The 22966-nt window shown below is 42.5% G+C and overlaps 1 protein-coding gene across 1 annotated transcript in view; it reads left to right on the top strand.

The window, feature by feature from the left end:
- The first annotated feature begins 231 nt into the window (after nucleotides 1-231).
- LOC143766335 (uncharacterized) overlaps nucleotides 232-22966 on the top strand; it is a 569027-nt gene continuing 546292 nt past the window's right edge. The window contains exons 1-7 of the mRNA XM_077253931.1: nucleotides 232-288; nucleotides 6838-6967; nucleotides 7097-7276; nucleotides 7359-7482; nucleotides 7566-7660; nucleotides 7859-7949; nucleotides 20312-22373. Coding sequence (XP_077110046.1) covers nucleotides 233-288; nucleotides 6838-6967; nucleotides 7097-7276; nucleotides 7359-7482; nucleotides 7566-7660; nucleotides 7859-7949; nucleotides 20312-22047 — 2412 coding nt within the window. The 5' untranslated portion in view covers nucleotide 232 and the 3' untranslated portion in view covers nucleotides 22048-22373. Of the gene's footprint in view, nucleotides 289-6837; nucleotides 6968-7096; nucleotides 7277-7358; nucleotides 7483-7565; nucleotides 7661-7858; nucleotides 7950-20311 lie in introns of the transcript that reaches the window.

Genomic DNA, 22966 nt, shown 5'->3' with positions numbered 1-22966 from the left:
CGCTCCGCACACCTCGTACACACACGGCTCCGCTCCGTACACCTCGTACACACACGGCTCTGCTACATCCACACTGTAAACCCCTCCTGACCCCACACATAAACTTCCCCTCATCCAGCACCATGACAACCAGCACAGCAGAGTCCTGTATACACTGAGGCCCCTGATCATGTGACCCCTGACTCCTCCCCTCCTGTGACCTCATCACAGGTCCTGTGCACAGAGCAGCCATATGTGTTGCAGAGCAGACACTCCCTGGATCTTCTGCTTTCTGGGCCAGTTCCTCCTGTGAGTCCTATTAACCCCTTAATGACTGCCAATATGTCTTTTTACTGACCTGAGGTATAAGAGAATAGCCTCCCCATACAGGTGACAATCCAGCAGCTGTCGGCTGTACACTATAACTGACAACTTGCTGTATCAGCCACGATCAGTTTTGGCAACGTCCATATCTGTTTAACCCCTTAGATCAGGGGTCCCCAACCTGTGGCTCACATGCCGTGATGTGTGGCTCGCTGCTGCCTGTCAGCTTGGTGCATTAGTACCAGGAGTAGTAAACAGTTAATAAGAGCTGATGTCTAGTTGGTGACTTTTGTGTGTAGCCCTGCACAGAGCAGCAAATCTGAGTGGGGGTGAGATAGGAAACCGTGGCATACTGCCTTGGAGTGATTTCAGTGGAAAAGCTTTGGTTGTCATACGGTAACTACTGTGAGTGGGGAAGGAGCTGGTTGTGGCTCGCGACCCTCTTTCAAAGCTGAATATGGCTCTCAAGGTCAGAAAGGTTGGGGACCTCTGCCTTAGGCCGGCGTCACACTCAGCGTAAGACAATACGGTCCATTTTTTACAGCCGTAATACGGAGAAATGTTCCTAAAATAGTGATCCGTAGGCAGGGTGTGTCAGCGTATTTTGCGCATGGCATCCTCCGTATGTAATCCGTATGGCATCCGTACTGCGATATTTTCTCGCAGGCCTGCAAAACCGACATCTAATGGATTTATGGCCTCAAATGTTCGGTAAAACATATATATATATATATATATATATATATATATATATATATATGTCATTGAGACACATATATATTTATATTTAATTCAGAGCGAGATATGTGAAAAGCCGGTAATTCAATTGCCGGCTTTTCATTTCTCCTTCACAAACCCGACAGGATATGAGACATGGTTTACCAACAGTAAACCATCTCATATCCCCTTTTTTTTTGCATATTCCACACTACTAATGTTAGTAGTGTGTATGTGCAAAATTTGGGTGCTGTAGCTGGTAAAATAAAGGGTTAAATGGCAGAAAAAATTGGCGTGGGCTCCCGCGCAATTTTCTCCGCCAGAGTGGTAAAGCCAGTGACTGAGGGCAGATATTAATAGCCTAGAGAGGGTCCATGGTTATTGGCCCCCCCTGGCTACAAACATCTGCCCCCAGCCACCCCAGAAAAGGCACATCTGGAAGATGCGCCTATTCTGGCACTTGGCCTCTCTCTTCCCACTCCCGTGTAGTGGTGGGATATGGGGTAATGAAGGGTTAATGTCACCTTGCTATTGTAAGGTGACATTAAGCCAGATTAATAATGGAGAGGCGTCAATTATGACACCTATCCATTATTAATCCAATAGTACTAAATGGTTAATAAAACACACACACATTATTACATTGAAGTATTTGCTGGATGTCCTCATGAACTGGAGCCTTGGAAAAGTTCCCACGCTCGAGTTCATATGAGGACATCCAGCAGGGGGCGCATCACCGCAACTCAAGGTAACTACAGATCACCCAGCTTTCCTTTCATTACCCGGGGGTTTACAGGCACGAGCGAGTGCATTAGCACAGCTCCTGGCTGTAAAATGATTTAACCCCTTCAGATGGATTTACATCGTGGGACATAACGACGGAAGGTATGGAATATTGTTGTTTGTTTTTTTAACTTTGTTTCAGGACGATGGTCTTCAGGTGGATTAAGAGTCTAATAAAATATTACAACAACCTGTGTATTTATTTCATTAAAATACTTTGTAATCATGTGTGTGTGTTTTATTAACCATTTAGTACTATTGGATTAATAATGGATAGGTGTCATAATTGACGCCTCTCCATTATTAATCTGGCTTAATGTCACCTTACAATAGCAAGGTGGCATTAACCCTTCATTACCCCATATCCCACCGCTACACGGGAGTGGGAAGAGAGTGGCCAAGTGCCAGAATAGGCGCATCTTCCAGATGTGCCTTTTCTGGGGTGGCTGGGGGCAGATGTTTGTAGCCGGGGGGGGGGCAATAACCATGGACCCTCTCCTGGCTATTAATATCTGCCCCCAGTCACTGGCTTTACCACTCTGGCGGAGAAAATTGCATGGGAGCCCACGCCAATTTTTTCCGTGATTTAACCCTTTATTTTACAAGCTACAGTGCCCAAATTTTGCACATACACACTACTAACATTAGTAGTGTGGAATATGCAAAAAAAAAGGGATATGAGATGGTTTACTGTATGTAAACCATGTCTCATATCCTGTCGGGTTTGGGAAGGAGAAATGAAAAGCCGGAAATTGAATTACCGGCTTTTTTTATAGAACACTGCTGCGTATTTCTCGCAAGTCACACTGCTGGTCCGTGTGTAATCCGTATTTTTCTCGCCCCCATAGACTTTCATTGGCGATTTTTTTGCGCAATATGGCGACAAACTCAGCATGCTACGTTTTTGTACGGCCGTACAAGACCGTATAATACGGATCAGTAAAATACGGCTTATAGGAGCTGGGACATAGGGAATCATTGGGCCGTGTGTTATGCATATTTTACGGGTGTATTTTCTGCGCTCATACGTCCGTAAAACTCGCCAGTGTGACGACGGCCTTAGATGCTGCTGTCAATAGTGACTATCTATATATATAATTGTCTAAGGGTTTTTCCGTCTGTCTGTCTGTCCCGTTTATTCATTCTCTGATTGGTCAAGGCCGCCTGGGCCTCGACCAATCAGCGACGGGCATAGCATGGCGACGATGATGTCATAATGGAAATCCCGCGTCTCTGATTGGTCGAGGCCGCCAGGCCTCGACCAATCAGCGACGGGCACAGTATCGACGTAGATGTCATAATGGTTGCCATGGCGACCATGATGTCATAAAGGTTGCCTCGACCAATCAGCGACGGGCACAGTCTGCCGCGAATTCTGGAATCATCATTGTCCATATACTACGGGGACATGCATATTCTAGAATACCCGATGCATTAGAATCGGGCCACAGTCTAGTATCATATAAATGGTTAAAAGCGTGTGGGGGCTTCCTCTTTAACCCCATCGGCACCCTGAGATCATGATCATGTGGTCCTAATGGTTGTCATGGCAATTGACCAAATAGCAGCTATAATGTCTTCCAGTTAGGCCTCTATCACACATCCTTCTCTCCGGTACATGTGGTGACAGTTTTCACATGTACCGGAGAAACGTACACACGTAGACCCATTCAAATGAATGGGTCTGTGCACATGTCAGTGTGTTTCCATGGTCCGTGAGTCTGTGTGCCCCACACGTAGACATATCCATTTTTTACTGTCAGCATGGGTGGCAAACCGTCCTGCACACGTGCACACGAAGAGCACACATGGATGTCACCGTGTGACATGCATCGGCACCGGGGAAGAAGAGCTACAGTGAGCGCTGTTCCCCGGCGCCGGGTGTGGAAGATGGCTCTCATCATTCTCCCCTGCTTTGTCGGCAATCGGTGCGAGCAGAGGAGAATGATGCGAGTTATATTAAAGTCAGAATGATGACAGCAGGTGGGGGCTTTTGGGACTATTACGCCCATCATCCGACACCTGCTGCCGCTAATAGCAGTGACATTATTCTGGCTGTGTCTTTATTTACATACTAGACTGTGGCCCGATTCTAACGCATCGGGTAATCTAGAATATGCATGTCCCCGTAGTATATGGACAATGATGATTCCAGAATTCGCAGCAGACTGTGCCCGTCGCTGATTGGTCGAGGCAACCTTTATGACATCATCGTCGCCATGGCAGCCATTATGACATCTACGTCGATACTGTGCCCGTCGCTGATTGGTCGAGGCCGCCAGGCTTAGGATTAGTAATGGATAGGTGTCTTGGGCTTGATGTCACCTGACAATACAAAGGTGACATTAACCCCACATGCCACCGCTACAGAGCAAGTGGGAAGAGCCGGCAAAGCGCCAGAAAAGGCTCATCTAATAGATGTGCATTTTCTGGGCAGCTGCGGGCTGCTATTTTTAGGCTGGGGGGTCAATATCCATGACTCCTTACCAGCCTGAGAATACCAGCCCCCAGCTTTGAGCTTTAGCAAGGCTGTTGTCAAAAATAGGGGGGACCCCACACCATTTTTTTTAATTATTATTTAAATAATTAAAAAATCAGCATGGGCATCCCTCTATTCTTGATAACCAACCTTGCTGAAGCTGACAGTTTTGCCTGATTGGTTAAAGAAAATAGGGGGGGAACCCACATCAGGTTTTTCATTCATTTATTTAGTTATATCGCAGGTGGCGGCTGAGAAATACCCTGATCATCCGCTCCTGCTGTCTCTGTTATTAGCGGCAGCAGGTGTCGGCTGATGGGAGTAATTGTCCCAAAAGCCCCCACCAGCTGTCATCGTCATGACTTTAACATAACTCTCATCATTCTCTTCTGCTTGTGCCGAACGCCGACAGAGCAGGAGAGAATGATGAGAGAGACGTGTTCAGCACCCGATGCCGGGGAACAGTGCTAACTGTAACACTTCTTCCCTGGCGGCCATCCGTGTGGTACTGATGCGGGACACAGGTGGCACACGGTTGCCACACGAATACAGCAAGTATTTCTCACACGGACACGGATATCTCCGATACTAGTTTTTCCGGTACTGGAAATAAATGGACAAGTGAAAGGCCTTATAGTGGTCTATTCAGAAGTTAGCGACATTTAGGTGGTAAAAATGCACTTTTTCATTCCTCTCCTGTCACTTTGCATTAATTCCTGAAAATCACCTGAAGGGTTAATAAACTACCTGACAGAAGTTTTCCATATGTGGGGGGTGTTGTTTTAAAATGGTATTACCTTTGGAAGTTTTCCAAATATAGGACCCCCAAAGTCACTCCAAACCTGGATAGGTCCCTCAAAAAAATACATGTTGTAAATTTCCTTGAAAAAAAAATAAAAATTACTGCTAAATTTTTAACCTCCTAAAAGGCTAACAAAATAAAATAACATTTTACAAATGGTGCAGATGTAAAGCAGACATGAGGGAAATGTTATTTATTAATGTTTTTCTATGGTATAACTATATGGATTAAAGAGAAAATCATTCCAAGTTTGAAAATTGCTAATTTTTTTTACATGTTGGTCAAATTTATGATATTTTTTATAAATTAACACAAAGCATACCTAAATTTACCATTATCATAAATTAAAATGTGCCACGAAAAAAAGTCTCAAAATCACTAGGATTTGTTGAAGCGTTCCAGAGTTATTACCACAAAAATTAGGCCTGCTCATTAGTCGGTTAAACATTCCAGGAGAAGATCCTGTCAGATACGTGACGTGAGATCCATCAGCTGTCGGCACAAGCAGCATTACATGGAGACATGATGGAAAAGGGGTTGTGGTGTGATCACGCACCTGTTGCCACATTCCAGGGTCGGACTTCTTTTACATGCCTCCATCTTATCTTTTGGGGGTTTTTTATATCGTGATTGTCACATGACAACAAGATCCCAAATGTCAGAACCAATACACATACGTGACAAAAAGATAATAAATCACACAAGTAACAACAACAAAGGGAAAGAAACAAGCAACCAGACGCAACCATAGAGTGACAGGATTATAACCTACTAGTAATATACTCGCGGCTTGGCTCCCGAACAATGATATGCAAATTGTGGTTCCGCTAAGGATACACTTTCAGTTTCCCCTTGACATTGATGCCTTCAGCGTTTACAATTAGTTTTTTCATTTTTTTTTTTGTTTGTCTGTCATTAACAGTTGTTTTTTTGTTACGCATTTGTGGTAACACTGAGGAGACAAGAACGACTTTTTGAATGAATTTTTATTAAATATAAAATTTTACTCTCCTTTCACAAACACATAAATTAGGAGAGAGACAGCATAGTGCAACCCTTCACCCCTCTCCCAGTATAACCGATCATTGGGTAATGGACAGAGGGGTCAGGCTGGTTACAGATACGCCGTTGTCTTTGGAGCTTTCTGGTAAGCAGCGTTTTCCATTTTCCCCTCATATATGGAGATTTTGGGGTCTCCGCCCTAGAACAAGCAGTGTTCCCCATGTGACGTCTCCCCCAGATTCCTGCGGCTCCTGTCAGTGATCGACCTTGTGCTTTGTTTCTGGTCATAGTCAATACAGGTCGGACTGGGAGCTGCAGACGCCTATAACATTGGACGTGTCACTTGGTAACGAGGGGGGAGAGGCATAACGTTGGGCTGAGACTCGGACACACGACATTGTGCCGTTACATAATTTGTGGTGAAGGTTCTTAAGTAACATTATAGGAGCTCCTATCCTTATAGTGAGCCCCTGCAATAACATCCAGGAGACCCCACAGAATTCAGGAACTCTAATGGGAGCATAACATGCTGTAGCAAACTTCCAGGTTCATATCACTGAAGAAAATAACCTCAGTAAAACATATCTCCCCTCTAGCACATTACCAGTGACACTCTTACAATGTAAAGAAGAAAACTAATTACTGTAAAATAATAAATCTCCTCATATGTTTCCCTTATTTTATCTCCAGTAATTGTATTATTACACAGGATTTTTATGATGTTACATCGGCTCTTCTTCTTCTCATTAAGGTCTCTACAATATCCGATCCTCTCAGTAATTTTCTTGATATTCCTATCAAAGATGGATATGGACAGAGACAAGATGGCCCATAAGATATTACACCTCACCTTAGAGATCCTCTTCCGGCTTACTGGAGAGGTGAGAGATTCTGATGATGTCACATTACATCATTCTTATCTATGGGAATAACAGATGGACAGAACTGGAGAGGTGAGGACTCTGGAAATGTCTGTAGTGAGATTTATTAATGTGTCTCTCCATAACCAGGATTACACAGTAGTGAAGAAGATCTCTAGTGAACGCTGTCAGGACCCAGTGTCTGAGGGATGGGGAAGACCCCTGAGCCCAATCACGGGGCCTCCACCTCACCTACTGATACATGAGGACATCAATGACCAGAAGATCCTAGAACTGATTTACAAGATGATTGAGCTGCTGACTGGAGAGGTGACACTGCTGGGAATGCTACAACATTATACAGTAATGCTATGAAGGGATCAGGGGATGACGGTATCATTGTATGTGTCAGGTTCCTATAAGGTGTCAGGATGTCGCTGTCTATTTCTCCATGGAGGAGTGGGAGTATTTAAAAGGACACAAAGATCTCTACAAGTACGTCATGATGGAGGTTCCCCAGCCCCTCATATCACCAGGTAATAAGCAGGACTAAATACACATGGCCTATAATTATCTGTATGTAAAGAATGAATTCTGTCCCTGTATGTGTTTCCTCCAGATCCATCCAGTAACAGGACAACACCAGAGAGATGTCCCCATCCATTTCCACAGGACTGTAAACAAGAAGATCCCAATGTTCCTCAGGATCCTCAGGTAGATGGAGAGAAGGTGTCATGAGACTTCCCTTATGATGTGTAGTCAGCTGTGAAGTTCTTGTTCTCAGTCTTGTTTTATCCACCAGTATTATATGATTTATTCTTGTGTAATGAGAACGGTGGAGATGGCAGTATTGGAGCTTATCGTAAATGTGACTTCTCCATCTGTCGGTGACTTTTACAATATTTGTTTCAGGGTGAAGATCTGTCCCATATTAATACTACAGAGACATATGTGAGGGGTGATGAGTGGTGTAAAGAGGAGATTCCTACATATGACTACCCAGGTGAGTAGTAACCACTAAATACAGAGGAGTCATAGATTCTTCTCAGTTAACGAATGTGGCTGCTTTATCGGTCTTGTGATCCGGTCATATCACAATCGTGTGATCACCATTTTGCCTCTAGACCACAACATTCTCCTCCATCTAAAACTGGTCAAATGTTTTTGTGCGCTGTGGAAACCCTTTGCTATAGAAGTTTGAACCTGGAAGATGCACCTACCCCCTGGGATAAGAAGATGCTAACCCTTACCTGCCCAGATCTGTAAACTACAAAGCCATATGACAGTGTACGTAGAATGTGCTGACAAGTTAGAAAATCACTTGAAGAAAAATATTAGGATGGGCCTGTAAGAGCAACAACATTTAATATGCAGTGAGGGCCAAGTGTGAATTTCTGTACAATAACAATAGAGTTTCCCTTTATCCTGACTTTTCAGTTTCTTTTAAAACCAACTAACTTAAAACAGGATTGTGATAAACTACATAAAAACATCACACCTATGCCATGATATATCTCTAAGCTGTGCGTGGTTGATGGCTGTAATATACATTCATTCACGCCTGTAGAAGAGGTGCTGACATGGCTTGAGCCCTGGTTTCATGGATTCACTCCACATCATAAATTACGTTTTCAGTCCTGAGGAATTCAGATTACTGCACAATCTCTCCTGAAATGTGGAGCACTAATACTTTCTCTACTCCTCTGGCCAGGACTTATAGCAGCTCCAATGGTCCACCATAAATGAGTAGTTTGATTGTGCTATGATAGGCCGCCCTGACGTATGTCTGTAACTCCCTGGTAGTCTTTAAAAAAGATCTCAATTTCCTCTGCCAAATGCCCAAGATCTAAATTTAAGACACCTCAGTTCTGCAATATTATACATAGTTCTCTTTAAATGCATAATTTTTCTTCTTGAAACTCATTTGACAGAAAATATTGGCCTTTACGATAGTTTAGATTGTCAAGAGCCACTGAGCCACATACTCTAATTACTCCTGAGTTGTTTCATCAATAATTTCTCCTTTTTTTACTGAAGAAGACTTAAGTTTGATCATTTCAGTAGATGTCTTATTATCTATCACCTTTTAACCCCTTCCGACATCTCCTCCATTACCAGAGCTGCCTGCAGAATAAACAATGCATATTTCATATATTTCACATTGACATGCTTTAGCATGACAGAGAGCAACCTTTTTTTGTATATTGTATATGGAGGTAGCTCCTCCAGGTATGCACCTATTCACACTAGTCTGGATGTGCCAGTCAGTTTTTTGTCGTTTGTATCTTAGCTTACTGACTGAGCACTCCACCCTTCAACATGTGGTGATTTTAATCCCTTAATGACCGCCGATACGTCTTTTCAGGGCAGCAATAAAGGATACTTAAAAAGTGTATAGGGCCCCCCAGAGTCAGAATTTCTCCATGGTCTCGGCTACCAGTGGTAGATGAGACCCCAGAGAAAATGATTCAAGATGGTTTTTACCGCCACTGGTGTTGCGATTGCCTTTATTAACGGTATAACGGCAACTGCAAGAAAAAAGTCCTATTTTCCATTTAATTTCTCTCTCCTTTGATGTCATCGCACATCAGAAGAGAGAGAAATGGGGTCACCCGATCGCCCCCCCTATACCTCTGGAATCCAGGAATCCCCCCATGATATTCCTCAGCATCTTCCGGGTGCATGCGTATTGCTCCCACCGAGATCTGCCGGCCGACACCTGGCAACAATAGGAAAATGTTCCTGTTGGTTCATTTTGATCACTGTGATAGACACTAAATAGACTTAAAATAAAAAATTGTAAATAAAAACCCCCTTTTATCACCCACTTAGGGAAAAATAATGAAAGAAAATAAATGTATTTACATTAGGGTTAGAGTTGGGCTAAAGTGAGTTGGGTTAGGGCTAGGGTTAGGGCTAAGGTTAGGGTTATGGTTTGGGCTAGGGTAATGTTAGGGTTAGGATTAGGGTTAGGGGTGTGCTAGGGTTAGGTTTTTGGTTAGGGTTATAGTTAGGGTTGAGATTAGGGTTAGGGTTGTGTTGTGGTTAGGGGTGTGGTTAGGGTTGGGATTAGGGTTAGGGGTGTGTTGGGGTTAGGGTTAGGGGTGTGTTGGGTTTGGGGTTGGAGATAGAATTGGGGGGGTTTCCACTGATTAGGTACATCAGAGGGTCTCTAAACGCGACATGGCGCCATAATTAATTCCAGCCAATTTTGCATTCAAAAAGTCAAATGGTGCTCCCTTCTTTCTAAGCCCTGCCATGCACCCAAACAGTGGGGATACATATGGGGTATCGGCGTACTCAGGAGAAATTGCACAACAAATTTTGTGGTCTATTTTCTCCTGATACCCTTGTGAAAATTAAAAAAAAAATAGTTCCAAAGTAAATTTTTTGTGAAAAAAGTAAAATGTTCATTTTTTTTCCTTCCACATTGCATTAGTTCTCGTGAAGCACCTGTGGGTTAATAAACTTCTTGAATGTGGTTTTGCGCACCCTGAGGGGTGTAGTTTTTAGAATGGTGTCACTTTTGGGTATTTTCTGTTATGTTGACCCCCCCAAACTCACTTCAAATGTGAGATGGTCCCTAAAAAAATGGTTTTGTAAATTTTGTTGGAAAAATTAGAAATCGCTGGTCAACTTTTAACCCTTGTAATATCCTAACAAAATAAAAAAAATTGTTTCTAAAATTGTGCTGATGTAAAGTAGACATGTGGGAAATGTTACTTATTAAGTGTTTTGTGTGATACCACTCTCTGATCTAACCCCTTCGCGAAATGCGCCGTACATTTTCCGGTCACGGCGCGGTGATCGGGTTCCCTGACAGCAGACCATCCCTGCACGTCGCCCCAGGGGGCTGCACCCCCTCCCCCCCCCGCATCGGCGATCGCTGTGATTGGCTGGTTAATTCTGACCAGCCAATCACAGCAATGTGACAATAAAGTTAAAAAAACAAACATGGGCCATGCTGTCATCGGTGCTGTGTGACATAGCACTAATCACTGCAGTCACAGTGGGTGGGGTTATCACCACGTCACCTCACCTGATTAACCCCTATGGCGCTGATTGGCTGAACATTAGCTTCTAGCCAATCAGCGCCAAAGAGGTTAATCTAAAATAGGGATCACCGCCCTGCATGCCATGATTACCTCAGATTTGGCATGCAGAGCGGTTCTTCAAGCCCCTCTGTTTACCGGAGAGAAAGAATCCATTTGTGGCAGTGTGATCTCCCTTGCGATCTCCTGCCTCCTTCAGCATCTTGCTCCAGAGTGATTCTCCTGCATCTGCCTACTGTGTACTGCTTTCTGTGTGACTCCTTTGATCACAGCAGCAGCAGCACCTCCCCGCCTCACTGTGCCCAGTCACCCATCCCTGTTCCAGTAATCACACTCTCCAATTGAATTTTTAGCGCTTTTTTTCCTGTGTGCGGCGTCCCACGCAGAGCATTTGCACTCTACCTGTGTCCGAAGCCTTCTGATCTGTATCGCTGCTGATCAGAGACTGTGCCACAGGACTTTTAATTTTTTTAGCTAGTTAGTGTAGCGGACATCGCAGTCTAAGCGACGTCCGTTTTTTGTTTTTTTTTTTTAGAAAAAAAATAATAGTAGTTAGTACAGTGTAGTTTAGACATAGCAAGGTAGCGTAGCCACCGTCAGTGTTTGGTGACGTTTCCCCATCCCTGTTCCAGTACCCCCCTCCCCCCCTCCAATTGAATTTTCAGCACACTTTTTTTGCACTTATTTTGTGTGTGCGGCTTCCTGTTCAGAGCTTTCGTGCTCTTCCTGTGTCCGCAGCGCTCTGATCAGTTTTGCTGCTGATCAGAGACTGTGCCACTGAAATTTTTCTTTTTTTAGCTAGTTAGCGTAGTGGATGAAAAAAATAATAATAGTAGTTAGTACAGTGTAGTTTTAGACGTAGCAAGGTAGCGTAGTCGGCGTCAGTGTTCGTTGATGTCCCCTTTCCCAGTCCCCCCATCCCTGTTCCAGAACCCCCTCTCCCCCTCCAATTGAATTTTTATTGCATTTTTTTGCCCTTTGTTTTGTGTGCGCGGCGTCCTGCGCAGAGCTTTCCTGCTTTTCCTGTGTCCGCTGTGCTCTGCTCAGTATCGCTGCTGATCAGAGACTGCGCCACTGGAATTTTTCTTTTTTTTAGCTAGTTAGCGTAGCGGACATCGTATTCTAAATGATGTCCGATTTTTAGAAAAAAAATAATAGTAGTTAGTACAGTGTAGTTTTAGACGTAGATTAGCCGGCGTCACAGCGTTAGTGACGACCGATCATCTTTCAGAAAAAAAATCGTACAGATTAGTTCTATAGGTAGGGAGGTAGCGTCTTTTTTTTTTGCATAAAAAAATCTGCTATCGCCCGATAATCTCTAGTGCATTAGGGGAGCGTACGTCACACTGTTGGTGGCGTTCGCTTTTCTTTTGTAAAAAGAATAATTAGTTGCGTTGTCTAAGTTTTAGTGAGTGCACTAGGGGAGCGTACGTCACATTGTTAGTGGCGTTCGGTTTTCTTTTGAAAAAAAAAAAGATTAGTTGCGTAGGGTAAATTTACCCTTTTTTTTATACAAACTTATTTTTTTTGCTGATTTTTCTTTTCATTTTTTTCTTGTTTCTTCTACATTTTTTCTCTCTGTTTTGTTTTAATAAATAGTACCCTATACACAAACCCCACACATTACATTTGTAAAAGCAGCACTTACATACACATCCCCGGGGTTTGAAAAAATATAAAAAAAAGTGGCTCATTCGTCAAGAAGGTGCTATTCACCAGAGGAGGCTTACACCTTCCTTGCGTCCAACACGGATTCAGCCAGTCAAGAAGACCCCACATTCCTCTATTCATCCTCCTCCTCCTCTAGTGAGGAAGGACCCCCATCAAGGCGTCCTAGGACCCAGGCACCTCCTGCAGAAATCTATCCCATATTGATTGCACCCCCCAAAAATTATTAGCCCATCATTCCTGATTTCAGCAGCATCTCAGGAATCCAGTTTGATACCACCGGCCTCACTGAAATTGACTTCTTCAAATTCTTTTTCAGTGATGAAATAATAAATCTTATGGTGGCCCAGATAAAACTGTATGCCCAACAATTTTTAACCCAAAATTCCACGTCGTCATACACCAGATGGACCCCTGTAAATGCAGCAGAGATGATGACATTTTGGAGAAATTGTGCAGCATATGGGCATATTCCGAAAGCCAAAGCTTCGGCAATACTGGAGTACTGATATTCTCTACAGTACACCGGCACTCCTTCCCTTCCAAGCCCTGCCATGCACACAAAGAGTGGTTTTCCCCCACATATGGGGCATCGGTGTATTCAGAAGAAATTGCACAACAACTTTATTGGTCCATTTTCTCCTTTTACACTTGTGAAAATAAAAAAATCATTGCTAAAAGATAATTTTTGGGGAAAAACATGTGATTTTTTATTTTCACGCCTCTATGTTCTAAACTTCTATGAAGCACTTCATATATTTTTCACATTGACATGCCTTACCATGATAGAGTGCAACCTTTTTTTGTATATTGTATATAGAGGGAGCTCCTCCTGGTATGCACCTATTCACACTAATCTGTATGTGCCAGTCAGTTTTTTGTTGTTTGCAGAATACATAAGGCAGTGTCTGATGACAGATGCAGACGGTGCAGGATTGGATCCCAGAGAAAATGTGACACACCATTTGCAGATGTCCTAATATAACAAAATGGCAGAAAACCAGAGCAGTAGAAATCCCCATATTATAACTCCATTTTGGAAATTCTAACTAATCTATAGGACTAGTGACTATTTTGACTCCACAGACAATTTCCAGAAATTAGCACGCAGTGGATGTTGGTGAGTGAAAATTGCACATGTGCCATTTATTACCCAATGCATAGTGCCCATATAGTGCCCCAGGTGCGGTGAACGCACTGTAAATTAAGTGGGTTGTTGTCGCTACAGTAGTGCTAAATATAGGGATGCTAAATGTGGTTTGGGCAAACTGCTAGGCTCAGAAATGAGAGAGAAGTTCGACTTTTCAAGAGCAGATATTGCTGGTTTATCGAAACCATATTGCCTACCAATAGCCTTTGAGCCACTAATAATGTGAAAACCTCTGTTTTTCCATTGACAGATGTAGGGCCTGAGTGGGGACTTAATTTTTGTGATTCAGACTTTTCCTTTTATGGAAGCAACTGTGGACACATCTTCACGGCACGGGGGAGACAATCAACAAATGAGGTGAGCGGGGAGAGGACAACGGCCGTTTCACGCCAACACCGGCGCTTCTACGGGTCCACATTGAGAGGAAATGACGCCGAGAGAAGTAAGTGAAAGATCACCGCCCCCCCAGACGTCAGTCCCAATCAGCGCGAGCAAAAACAGGTGCCAGTTAAAATACAATTAAAAATATGAATATCAGCATAAAACAGGGGAAAATGCATCAAGAGATATTACACATTCACACCTGGAGTAACAAAATTCAACGAAATATTGATATAAAATATGAGTAGTCATTTCAAACAACACTGAGACTGTTCAAGATGCATTTTTTTAACGAAAGATATTTTTTCAAAGACCATCTAATAATATTGGGACCGGTGTCAATGCGGGAAAGCCAAAACCCATTATTATACTTTATTTCTCTGTGTTAATCATTCCATTTGTCTATACATACAGCTAACCAAAAGAAAATAACGAAAAAGCTGGTCTCTAATGTACAGGCTAATGTCCCACCAATTAATAACAAAGGGGATAGCGATATTGTAGCGGTTATTCCAACAATACCCTTCACAAGAAGACTGACATGTCAATTTTCTCATTAAGACCAGCCGGTCCTGTCGCCCTAGTCCTCATAATCCATCTGGCTTCCCGTTGTAACAATAACTTCTGCAGGTCACCTCCTTGTTTAGGCAAAAAAACTTTTTCAATACCTGCAAAAGTTAGTACATCGGGGTTACCCTCATGGCATTCTCTAATATGTTGAATCAATCTGGGAACACCTTTTCCTGAATGAATGGACCTGTAATGTTCTCTAAAGCGAACATATAATTTCCTTATCGTTTTCCCGATGTAAAATCTCTTGCAAGGACAGAAAACCACATACACCACGTAGTCTGTTTTGCAGGTGATCAATTGTTTGACACTGTGTGAACAAGGACCAATATTCAAAACAGAATCCTGAATATGGAAACAACAAAACCGACATTGTCTACATCGGTGGTTCCCCTTCGGGGTCATCTGTTCCAACCAGGTTGCTTTGTTATTAACTATGCGGTTCCGAACTAACACATCTCTCATTCTTTTACCTCGTCTATTGGAGATAAGAGGTCCGCCAGCAGCTTTGCTGGCCAGATCTCTATCTCTTTCCAATACGTGCCAGTGTTTCCTTATTATTGATCTAATATCCCTAGCCATGTTGGCGTGAAACGGCCGTTGTCCTCTCCCCGCTCACCTCATTTGTTGATTATCTCCCCTGTGCCGTGAAGATGTGTTCACAGTTGCTTCAATAAAAGGAAAAGTCTGAATCACAGGTCCGGTGAGTGTTGCCGCGTTCTTTTCTATTCCTGCTGCATGTTTCTCTCCTCATTCTGGACGCGAGCACCTCCCGAGAGTGTCGGGTTCTAACATTGACCACTGAGTGCACATTAAATCTCGCTTCTGGGCAGTGCTGCCACATTTTTTCTTCTTTTTACTCTGAGTAGAAGTTTTTATTGGTATTATTTTTGCCTACATAACATTGTTTGGTGGCTTTTTATTCCACATTTGGGAGGCATAACGAACAATCAGTTCAACAGCATTCCCCACTGGTTCATGCTATGAGGTTTCCTGTTAGACTGTGAACTGTTATTGTGTTGGTAAATAGTACAATTTGGAAGTGCATCTGAACAGCAAGGTGGATTGCTGTTGAGGGGAGATAGAGAGAAAAAAAAAAAAATCTATAAATCTTCAGCACAGCGAGTGTGAGCGAGCTGAGTGTGACCTGAGCATAAGTGTGAACGGCGGTAAGTGTGTGACTTGTGATTCAGTGACTTTGGAATCAGGGAGTTTCCAAGGGAGGAATTGCTTCTGTTTTGTTTTTTTTAATTAATACTTTGTATTTATTTTTAATTAACGTTTGTGTGTGGTGCAATCCCCATTAGGAAATGTGCTCGACAATTGTTAATGCCATCCAGTGCACATCTTGCCACATGTATGCAGTCCTTGACCAGCTGGTCGAGGGTGTATACTGCTGTGCGAGATGTGAGCACATTGTGCATTTGGAAACCCAGATACTGGATCTAAATGTGCAGCTGGCAACGCTGAGATCCATAGACAATATGGAGAGGAGTCTTCTGCTCACAGAGCAGACGCTCAATGGGATAGATGAGGAGGGGGATGGTAGGATGGAGCTGCAGGACAGTGTGGCAGTTAGCTGGGTGACAGATAGAAGGCGGGGTAAAGGGAAGAGTGCCAGGGAGGCTAGTCCTGATCTGGCACACCCCAATAAGTTTGCTAAGTTGGCAGATGAGGGGGGTGCCAGTACAGGGGTAGCACTGCTGCAGCCAGGCATGTCCTCTGAAAGCCGGAGGAGTGACTGCTCCAGTAAGGAGGCAAATAGGAGAGCAGGGCAGGCTAGACAGGTGCTGGTAGTGGGGGACTCAATTATTAGGGGAACAGATAGGGCAATCTGTCACAAAGACAGGGATCGTCGGACGGTGTGCTGCCTACCTGGCGCTCGAGTCCGACACATCGCTGATCGGGTGGACAGATTACTGGGAGGGGCTGGTGAGGACCCAGCGGTCATGGTGCACATTGGCACAAATGACAAAGTTAGAGGTAGGTGGAAGGTCCTTAAAGATGATTTCAGGGAATTAGGCTGTAAGCTGAAAGCAAGGACCTCCAACGTGGTATTTTCCGAAATACTGCCTGTACCATGTGCCACGCCAGAGAGGCAACGGGAGATTAGGGAGGTTAATAAGTGGCTCAAGAATTGGTGTAGGAAGGAGGGGTTTGGGTTCCTGCAAAACTGGGCCGACTTCTCAGTTGGCTACAGGCTCTACGCTAGGGACGGGCTGCACCTCAATGGGGAAGGGGCAGCTGTGCTGGGGGAGAAAATGGTTAGAAGGTTGGAGGAGTGTTTAAACTAGGGATTGGGGGGGAGGGTATTCATTTTATAGGAGGGGAAGATAGTGCAGATAGAGACCTGGGCACAAATAAGGAAGTTGGGGGTGGCGGTGGCATGGGGGGTGGGGTTAGAACAGTTAGTAATTTAAGAAAGAATAGAGGTACAGAGAGTAACATCAAGTGCATGTATACTAATGCCAGAAGCCTCGCCAACAAAATGGATGAATTAGAACTAATGTTGTTGGAGCATAATTATGACATGGTGGGGATATCTGAGACGTGGCTGGATGAGAGCCATGACTGGGCTGTTAACTTGCAGGGTTATAGCCTGTTCAGAAATGACCGTACAGATAAGCGAGGGGGAGGGGTGTGTCTATATGTAAAATCGTCCTTAAAACCCATCCAGCGTGATAATATAGGTGAATTTAATGAAAATGTAGAGTCCCTGTGGGTGGAGATAAGGGGAGGGGGAAAAAATAATAAATTACTGATAGGGATTTGTTATAAATCTCCAAAAATAATGGAAGCAATGGAGAATATCCTCGTAAAGCAAATAGATGAAGCTGCGACTCAAGGAGAAGTCATTATTATGGGGGACTTCAACTACCCTGAAATAGATTGGGGAACAGAAACCTGCAGTTCCAGCAAAGGTAATCGGTTTTTGACAACTATGAGAGACAATTACCTTTCACAACTGGTTCAGGACCCAACAAGGAGGGGGGCACTGCTAGACCTAATATTAACCAACAGGCCAGACCGCATATCAAATATAAGGGTTGGGGGTCACTTGGGGAATAGTGATCACAAAATAATAAGTTTTCATGTAACCTTTAATAAGATGGGTAGTAGGGGGGTGACAAGGACACTAAACTTCAGGAGGGCAAATTTCCAACGGATGAGAGAGGATCTTGGTGCAATTAACTGGGACGATATCCTGAGACACAAAAATACACAAAGAAAATGGGAGACGTTTATTAGCATCCTGGATAGGACCTGTGCACAGTATATACCGTATGGGAATAAACATACTAGAAATAGGAGGAAACCAACATGGCTAAATAGAGCTGTAAGGGGCGCAATAAGGGACAAAAAGAAAGCATTTAGAGAATTAAAGGAAGTAGGTAGTGAGGAGGCATTAAATAAATACAGAAAATTAAATAAATTCTGTAAAAAGCAAATCAAGGCAGCAAAGATTGAGACAGAGACTCATTGCCAGAGAGAGTAAAAATAATCCCAAAATATTCTTTAACTATATAAATAGTAAGAAACTAAAAAATGACAGTGTTGGCCCCCTTAAAAATAATCTGGGGGAAATGGTGGATGAGGATGAGGAAAAAGCCAATATGCTATATGACTTTTTTTCATCAGTATTTACAAAAGAAAATCCCATGGCAGACAAAATGACTAGTGATAAAAATTCCCCATTAAATGTCACCTGCTTAACCCAGCAGGAAGTACAGTGGCGTCTAAAAATAACTAAAATTGACAAATCTCCGGGCCCGGATGGGATACACCCTCGAGTCCTGCAGGAACTAAGGACAGTCATTGATAGACCATTATTTTTAATCTTTAAAGACTCCATAATAACAGGGTCTGTACCACAGGACTGGCGTATAGCAAATGTGGTGCCAATATTCAAAAAAGGGGCAAAAACTGAACTCGGTAATTATAGGCCAGTAAGCTTAACCTCTACTGTGGGTAAAATCCTGGAGGGCATTCTAAGGGATACTATACTGGAGTATCTGAAGAGGAATAACCTTATGACCCAGTATCAGCACGGGTTTACTAGGGACCGTTCATGTCAGACTAATTTGATCAGCTTCTATGAAGAGGTAAGTTCCGGACTGGACCAAATGAACCCAGTGGACGTAGTGTATATGGACTTTTCCAAAGCTTTTGATACGGTGCCACACAAAAGGTTGTTACATAAAATGAGAGTAATGGGGATAGGGGAAAATATGTGTAAGTGGGTTGAGAGCTGGCTCAGGGATAGGAAACAAAGGGTGGTTATTAATGGAGCACACTCGGACTGGGTTGCGGTTAGCAGTGGGGTACCACAGGGGTCAGTATTGGGCCCTCTTCTTTTTAACATATTTATTAATGACCTTGTAGGGGGCATTCAGAGTAGAATTTCAATATTTGCAGATTACACTAAACTCTGCAGGGTAATCAATACAGGGGAGGACAATTTTATATTACAGGATGATTTATGTAAACTAGAAGCTTGGGCTGATAAATGGCAAATGAGCTTTAATGGGGATAAATGTAAGGTCATGCACTTGGGTAGAAGTAATAAGATGTATAACTATGTGCTTAATTCTAAAACTCTGGGCAAAACCGTCAATGAAAAAGACCTGGGTATATGGGTGGATGACAAACTCATATTCAGTGGCCAGTGTCAGGCAGCTGCTACAAAGGCAAATAAAATAATGGGATGTATTAAAAGAGGCATAGATGCTCATGAGGAGAACATAATTTTACCTCTATACAAGTCACTAGTTCGACCACACTTAGAATACTGTGCACAGTTCTGGTCTCCGGTGTATAAGAAAGACATAGCTGAACTGGAGCGGGTGCAGAGAAGAGCGACCAAGGTTATTAGAGGACTGGGGGGTCTGCAATACCAAGATAGGTTATTACACTTGGGGCTATTTAGTTTGGAAAAACGAAGACTAAGGGGTGATCTTATTTTAATGTATAAATATATGAGGGGACAGTACAAAGACCTTTCTGATGATCTTTTTAATCATAGACCTGAGACAGGGACAAGGGGGCATCCTCTACGTCTGGAGGAAAGAAGGTTTAAGCATAATAACAGACGCGGATTCTTTACTGTAAGAGCAGTGAGACTATGGAACTCTCTGCCGTATGATGTTGTAATGAGTGATTCATTAATTAAATTTAAGAGGGGACTGGATACCTTTCTGGAAAAGTATAATGTTACAGGGTATATACACTAGATTCCTTGATAAGGCGTTGATCCAGGGAACTAGTCTGATTGCCGTATGTGGAGTCGGGAAGGAATTTTTTTTCCCATGGTGGAGTTACTCTTTGCCACATGGGTTTTTTTTGCCTTCCTCTGGATCAACATGTTAGGGCATGTTAGGTTAGGCTATGGGTTGAACTAGATGGACTTACAGTCTTCCTTCAACCTTAATAACTATGTAACTATGTAACATAACTTTCTATTTTTACCGATAGTTTTAGTAAAAATGTTAGAAAATATAAAAGGATATTTTCTTCAAAAATAATAATTGGTTTTATTCTTGGCAGATGACTGTACCAGGAGATCAAAGGGACAGCTGACATCTTCAATTTTTAAATTAGATGATCTTGAGGTCCCACAGGATACAATTGAAGTGAATGCCATTACTCAAGATATACCATTATCCCTTCACAGCAAAGATCTGTTGTCGTCTCCTTTGAGACAGGTCCTGTCTTCTGATTCATTACTAAATACTAAGGATAATCAATGTCACAAAATAAGCATTAAAAAACTAATTGCTCCTAAAGCAAAGAAGCCATTTTCACGTTCAGAATATGGAAATAGTTTTCCCCTCAAAAAATCTTTTCTTAAACATCAAAAAATTCCCACAGCGGAATTAACAGATTTGGTTAACCACCAGAGAACCCACACAGGGGAGAAGCCTTTTTCCTGTTCAGAATGTGGGAAATATTTTACACAGAAATCAAATTTGGTTAAACACCAAAGAATTCATACAGGGAAGAAGTCTTTTTCCTGTTCAGAATGTGGAAAATGTTTTAATCGGAAATGGAATTTTGATATACACCAAAGAACTCACACAGGTGAGAAGCCATTTTTATGTTCAGAATGTGGGAAATATTTTATACAGAAATCAAGTTTTGTTAAGCACCAGAGAACTCACACGGGGGAGAAGCCCTTTTCCTGTTCAGAATGTGAGAAATGTTTTAACCAGAAATCAGATTTGGTTAACCACCAGAGAACCCACACAGGGGAGAAGCCTTTTTCCTGTTCAGAATGTGGGAAATATTTTACACAGAAATCAGATTTGGTTAAACACCAAAGAATTCATACAGGGAAGAAGCCTTTTTCCTGTTCAGAATGTGGAAAATGTTTTAATCGGAAATGGAATTTTGATATACACCAAAGAACTCACACAGGTGAGAAGCCATTTTTATGTTCAGAATGTGGGAAATATTTTATACAGAAATCAAGTTTTGTTAAGCACCAGAGAACTCACACAGGGGAGAAGCCCTTTTCCTGTTCAGAATGTGAGAAATGTTTTAACCAGAAATCAGATTTGGTTAACCACCAGAGAACCCACACAGGGGAGAAACCTTTTTCCTGTCCGGAATGTGGGAAATGTTTTAACCAGAAATCAGATCTTGCTAGTCACAAGAGAATTCACACAGAGGAGAAGCCATTTTTATGTTCAGAATGTGGGAAATATTTTACAAAGAAATCAAGTTTTGTTAAGCACCAGAGAACTCACACAGGGGAGAAGCCCTTTTCCTGTTCAGAATGTGAGAAATGTTTTAACCAGAAATCAGATTTGGTTAACCACCAGAGAATCCACACAGGGGAAAAGCCTTTTTCTTGTTCAGAATGTGGGAAATATTTTATACAGAAATCACATTTTGTTAAGCACCAAATAATTCATACAGGGAAGAAGCCTTTTTCCTGTTCAGAATGTGGAAAATGTTTTAGCTTGAAATGGAATCTTGTTATACACCAAAGAACTCACACAGGGGAGAAGCCATATTCATGTTCAGAATGTGGGAAATGTTTTAACCAGAAATCATCTTTGGTTAAGCACCAGAGAACCCACACAGGGGAAAAGCCATTTTCCTGTTTAGAATGTGGGAAATGTTTTAACCAGGGATCAGCTTTGGTTAAGCACCAGAGAACTCACACAGGGGAGAAGCCTTTTTCCTGTTCAGAATGTGGGAAATTTTTTAAACAGAAATGGAATCTTGTTACACACCAAAGTTTTCACATAGGGGAGAAGCCTTTTTCATGTTCATAATGTGTCAAATTTTTTAATGATAAATCATATTTTGTTAAGCACCAGAGAATTCACATTGGGGAGAAGTATTTTTTTCTGTTTAGAATGTGGAAAGTGTTTTGTGAAGAACTCCTCTCTTCTTAGTCACCAAAAAAGTCACAAGGGTTAGAAGCCTTTTTCTTGCTCTTAATGTGGGAAATTTTTTACATGGAAATCAATTTTTAATAAACAGAGAAGTCACACAGGGGAGAAGCCTTTTTCATGTTAAGAATATTGAAATGTTTTAACCATTTTTTCCTCCTTAAAGAGGTTGTACACTACTAGGACAACCCCTTGTCATTTCTCATATTTGGTCTCATTAAAATAAAAGCACTCAAACTCACCTTCCGTGCCGGCGCCATTCTAGCGGTGTTAGCACTTGCGTTCCCAGGGCTCACATGAGGTTGTTACATCACATGAACCCTGTGCCCAATCAGCGCTGGCTTCACTGTCCCCATCTTCGGACGTATTGTACATCAACAGGAATCCAGGGCTGCGGCTGCACTTTGACATTTTCGTGATGTTCGATTTGTCCGAAGGTGGGGACAGTGACGCCAGCGCTGATTGGGAGCATGGTTCACATCACGTAACAACCTCACATAAGCCCCAGGAGCACAAGTATCGACACCTCTGAAATAGCGTTGGCATTGCAGGTTAGATTAAGTGTTTTCATTTTAACAGGACCAAACATGAGGAATGAGAAGGGGTTGTCCAAGTAATGGACAACCCCTTTAAACATCAAAATTCCCACAAGCCATTATCATACATAGAGTATGAAAAATGAATTTCTGGAAAATCATGTTTTGTTGACCATCAAAAATAACTCATAGTGGGAGAAACTATATATGTTATTGACAAATTGTAAAGAAATGCAAAAGCACAATAGGATCTTATCCACGTT

This window comes from Ranitomeya variabilis, chromosome 4, assembly GCF_051348905.1.
Source record: "Ranitomeya variabilis isolate aRanVar5 chromosome 4, aRanVar5.hap1, whole genome shotgun sequence".
Taxonomy (NCBI): Eukaryota; Metazoa; Chordata; class Amphibia; order Anura; family Dendrobatidae; genus Ranitomeya; species Ranitomeya variabilis.
This window is presented reverse-complemented; position numbering and strand designations above follow the sequence as displayed.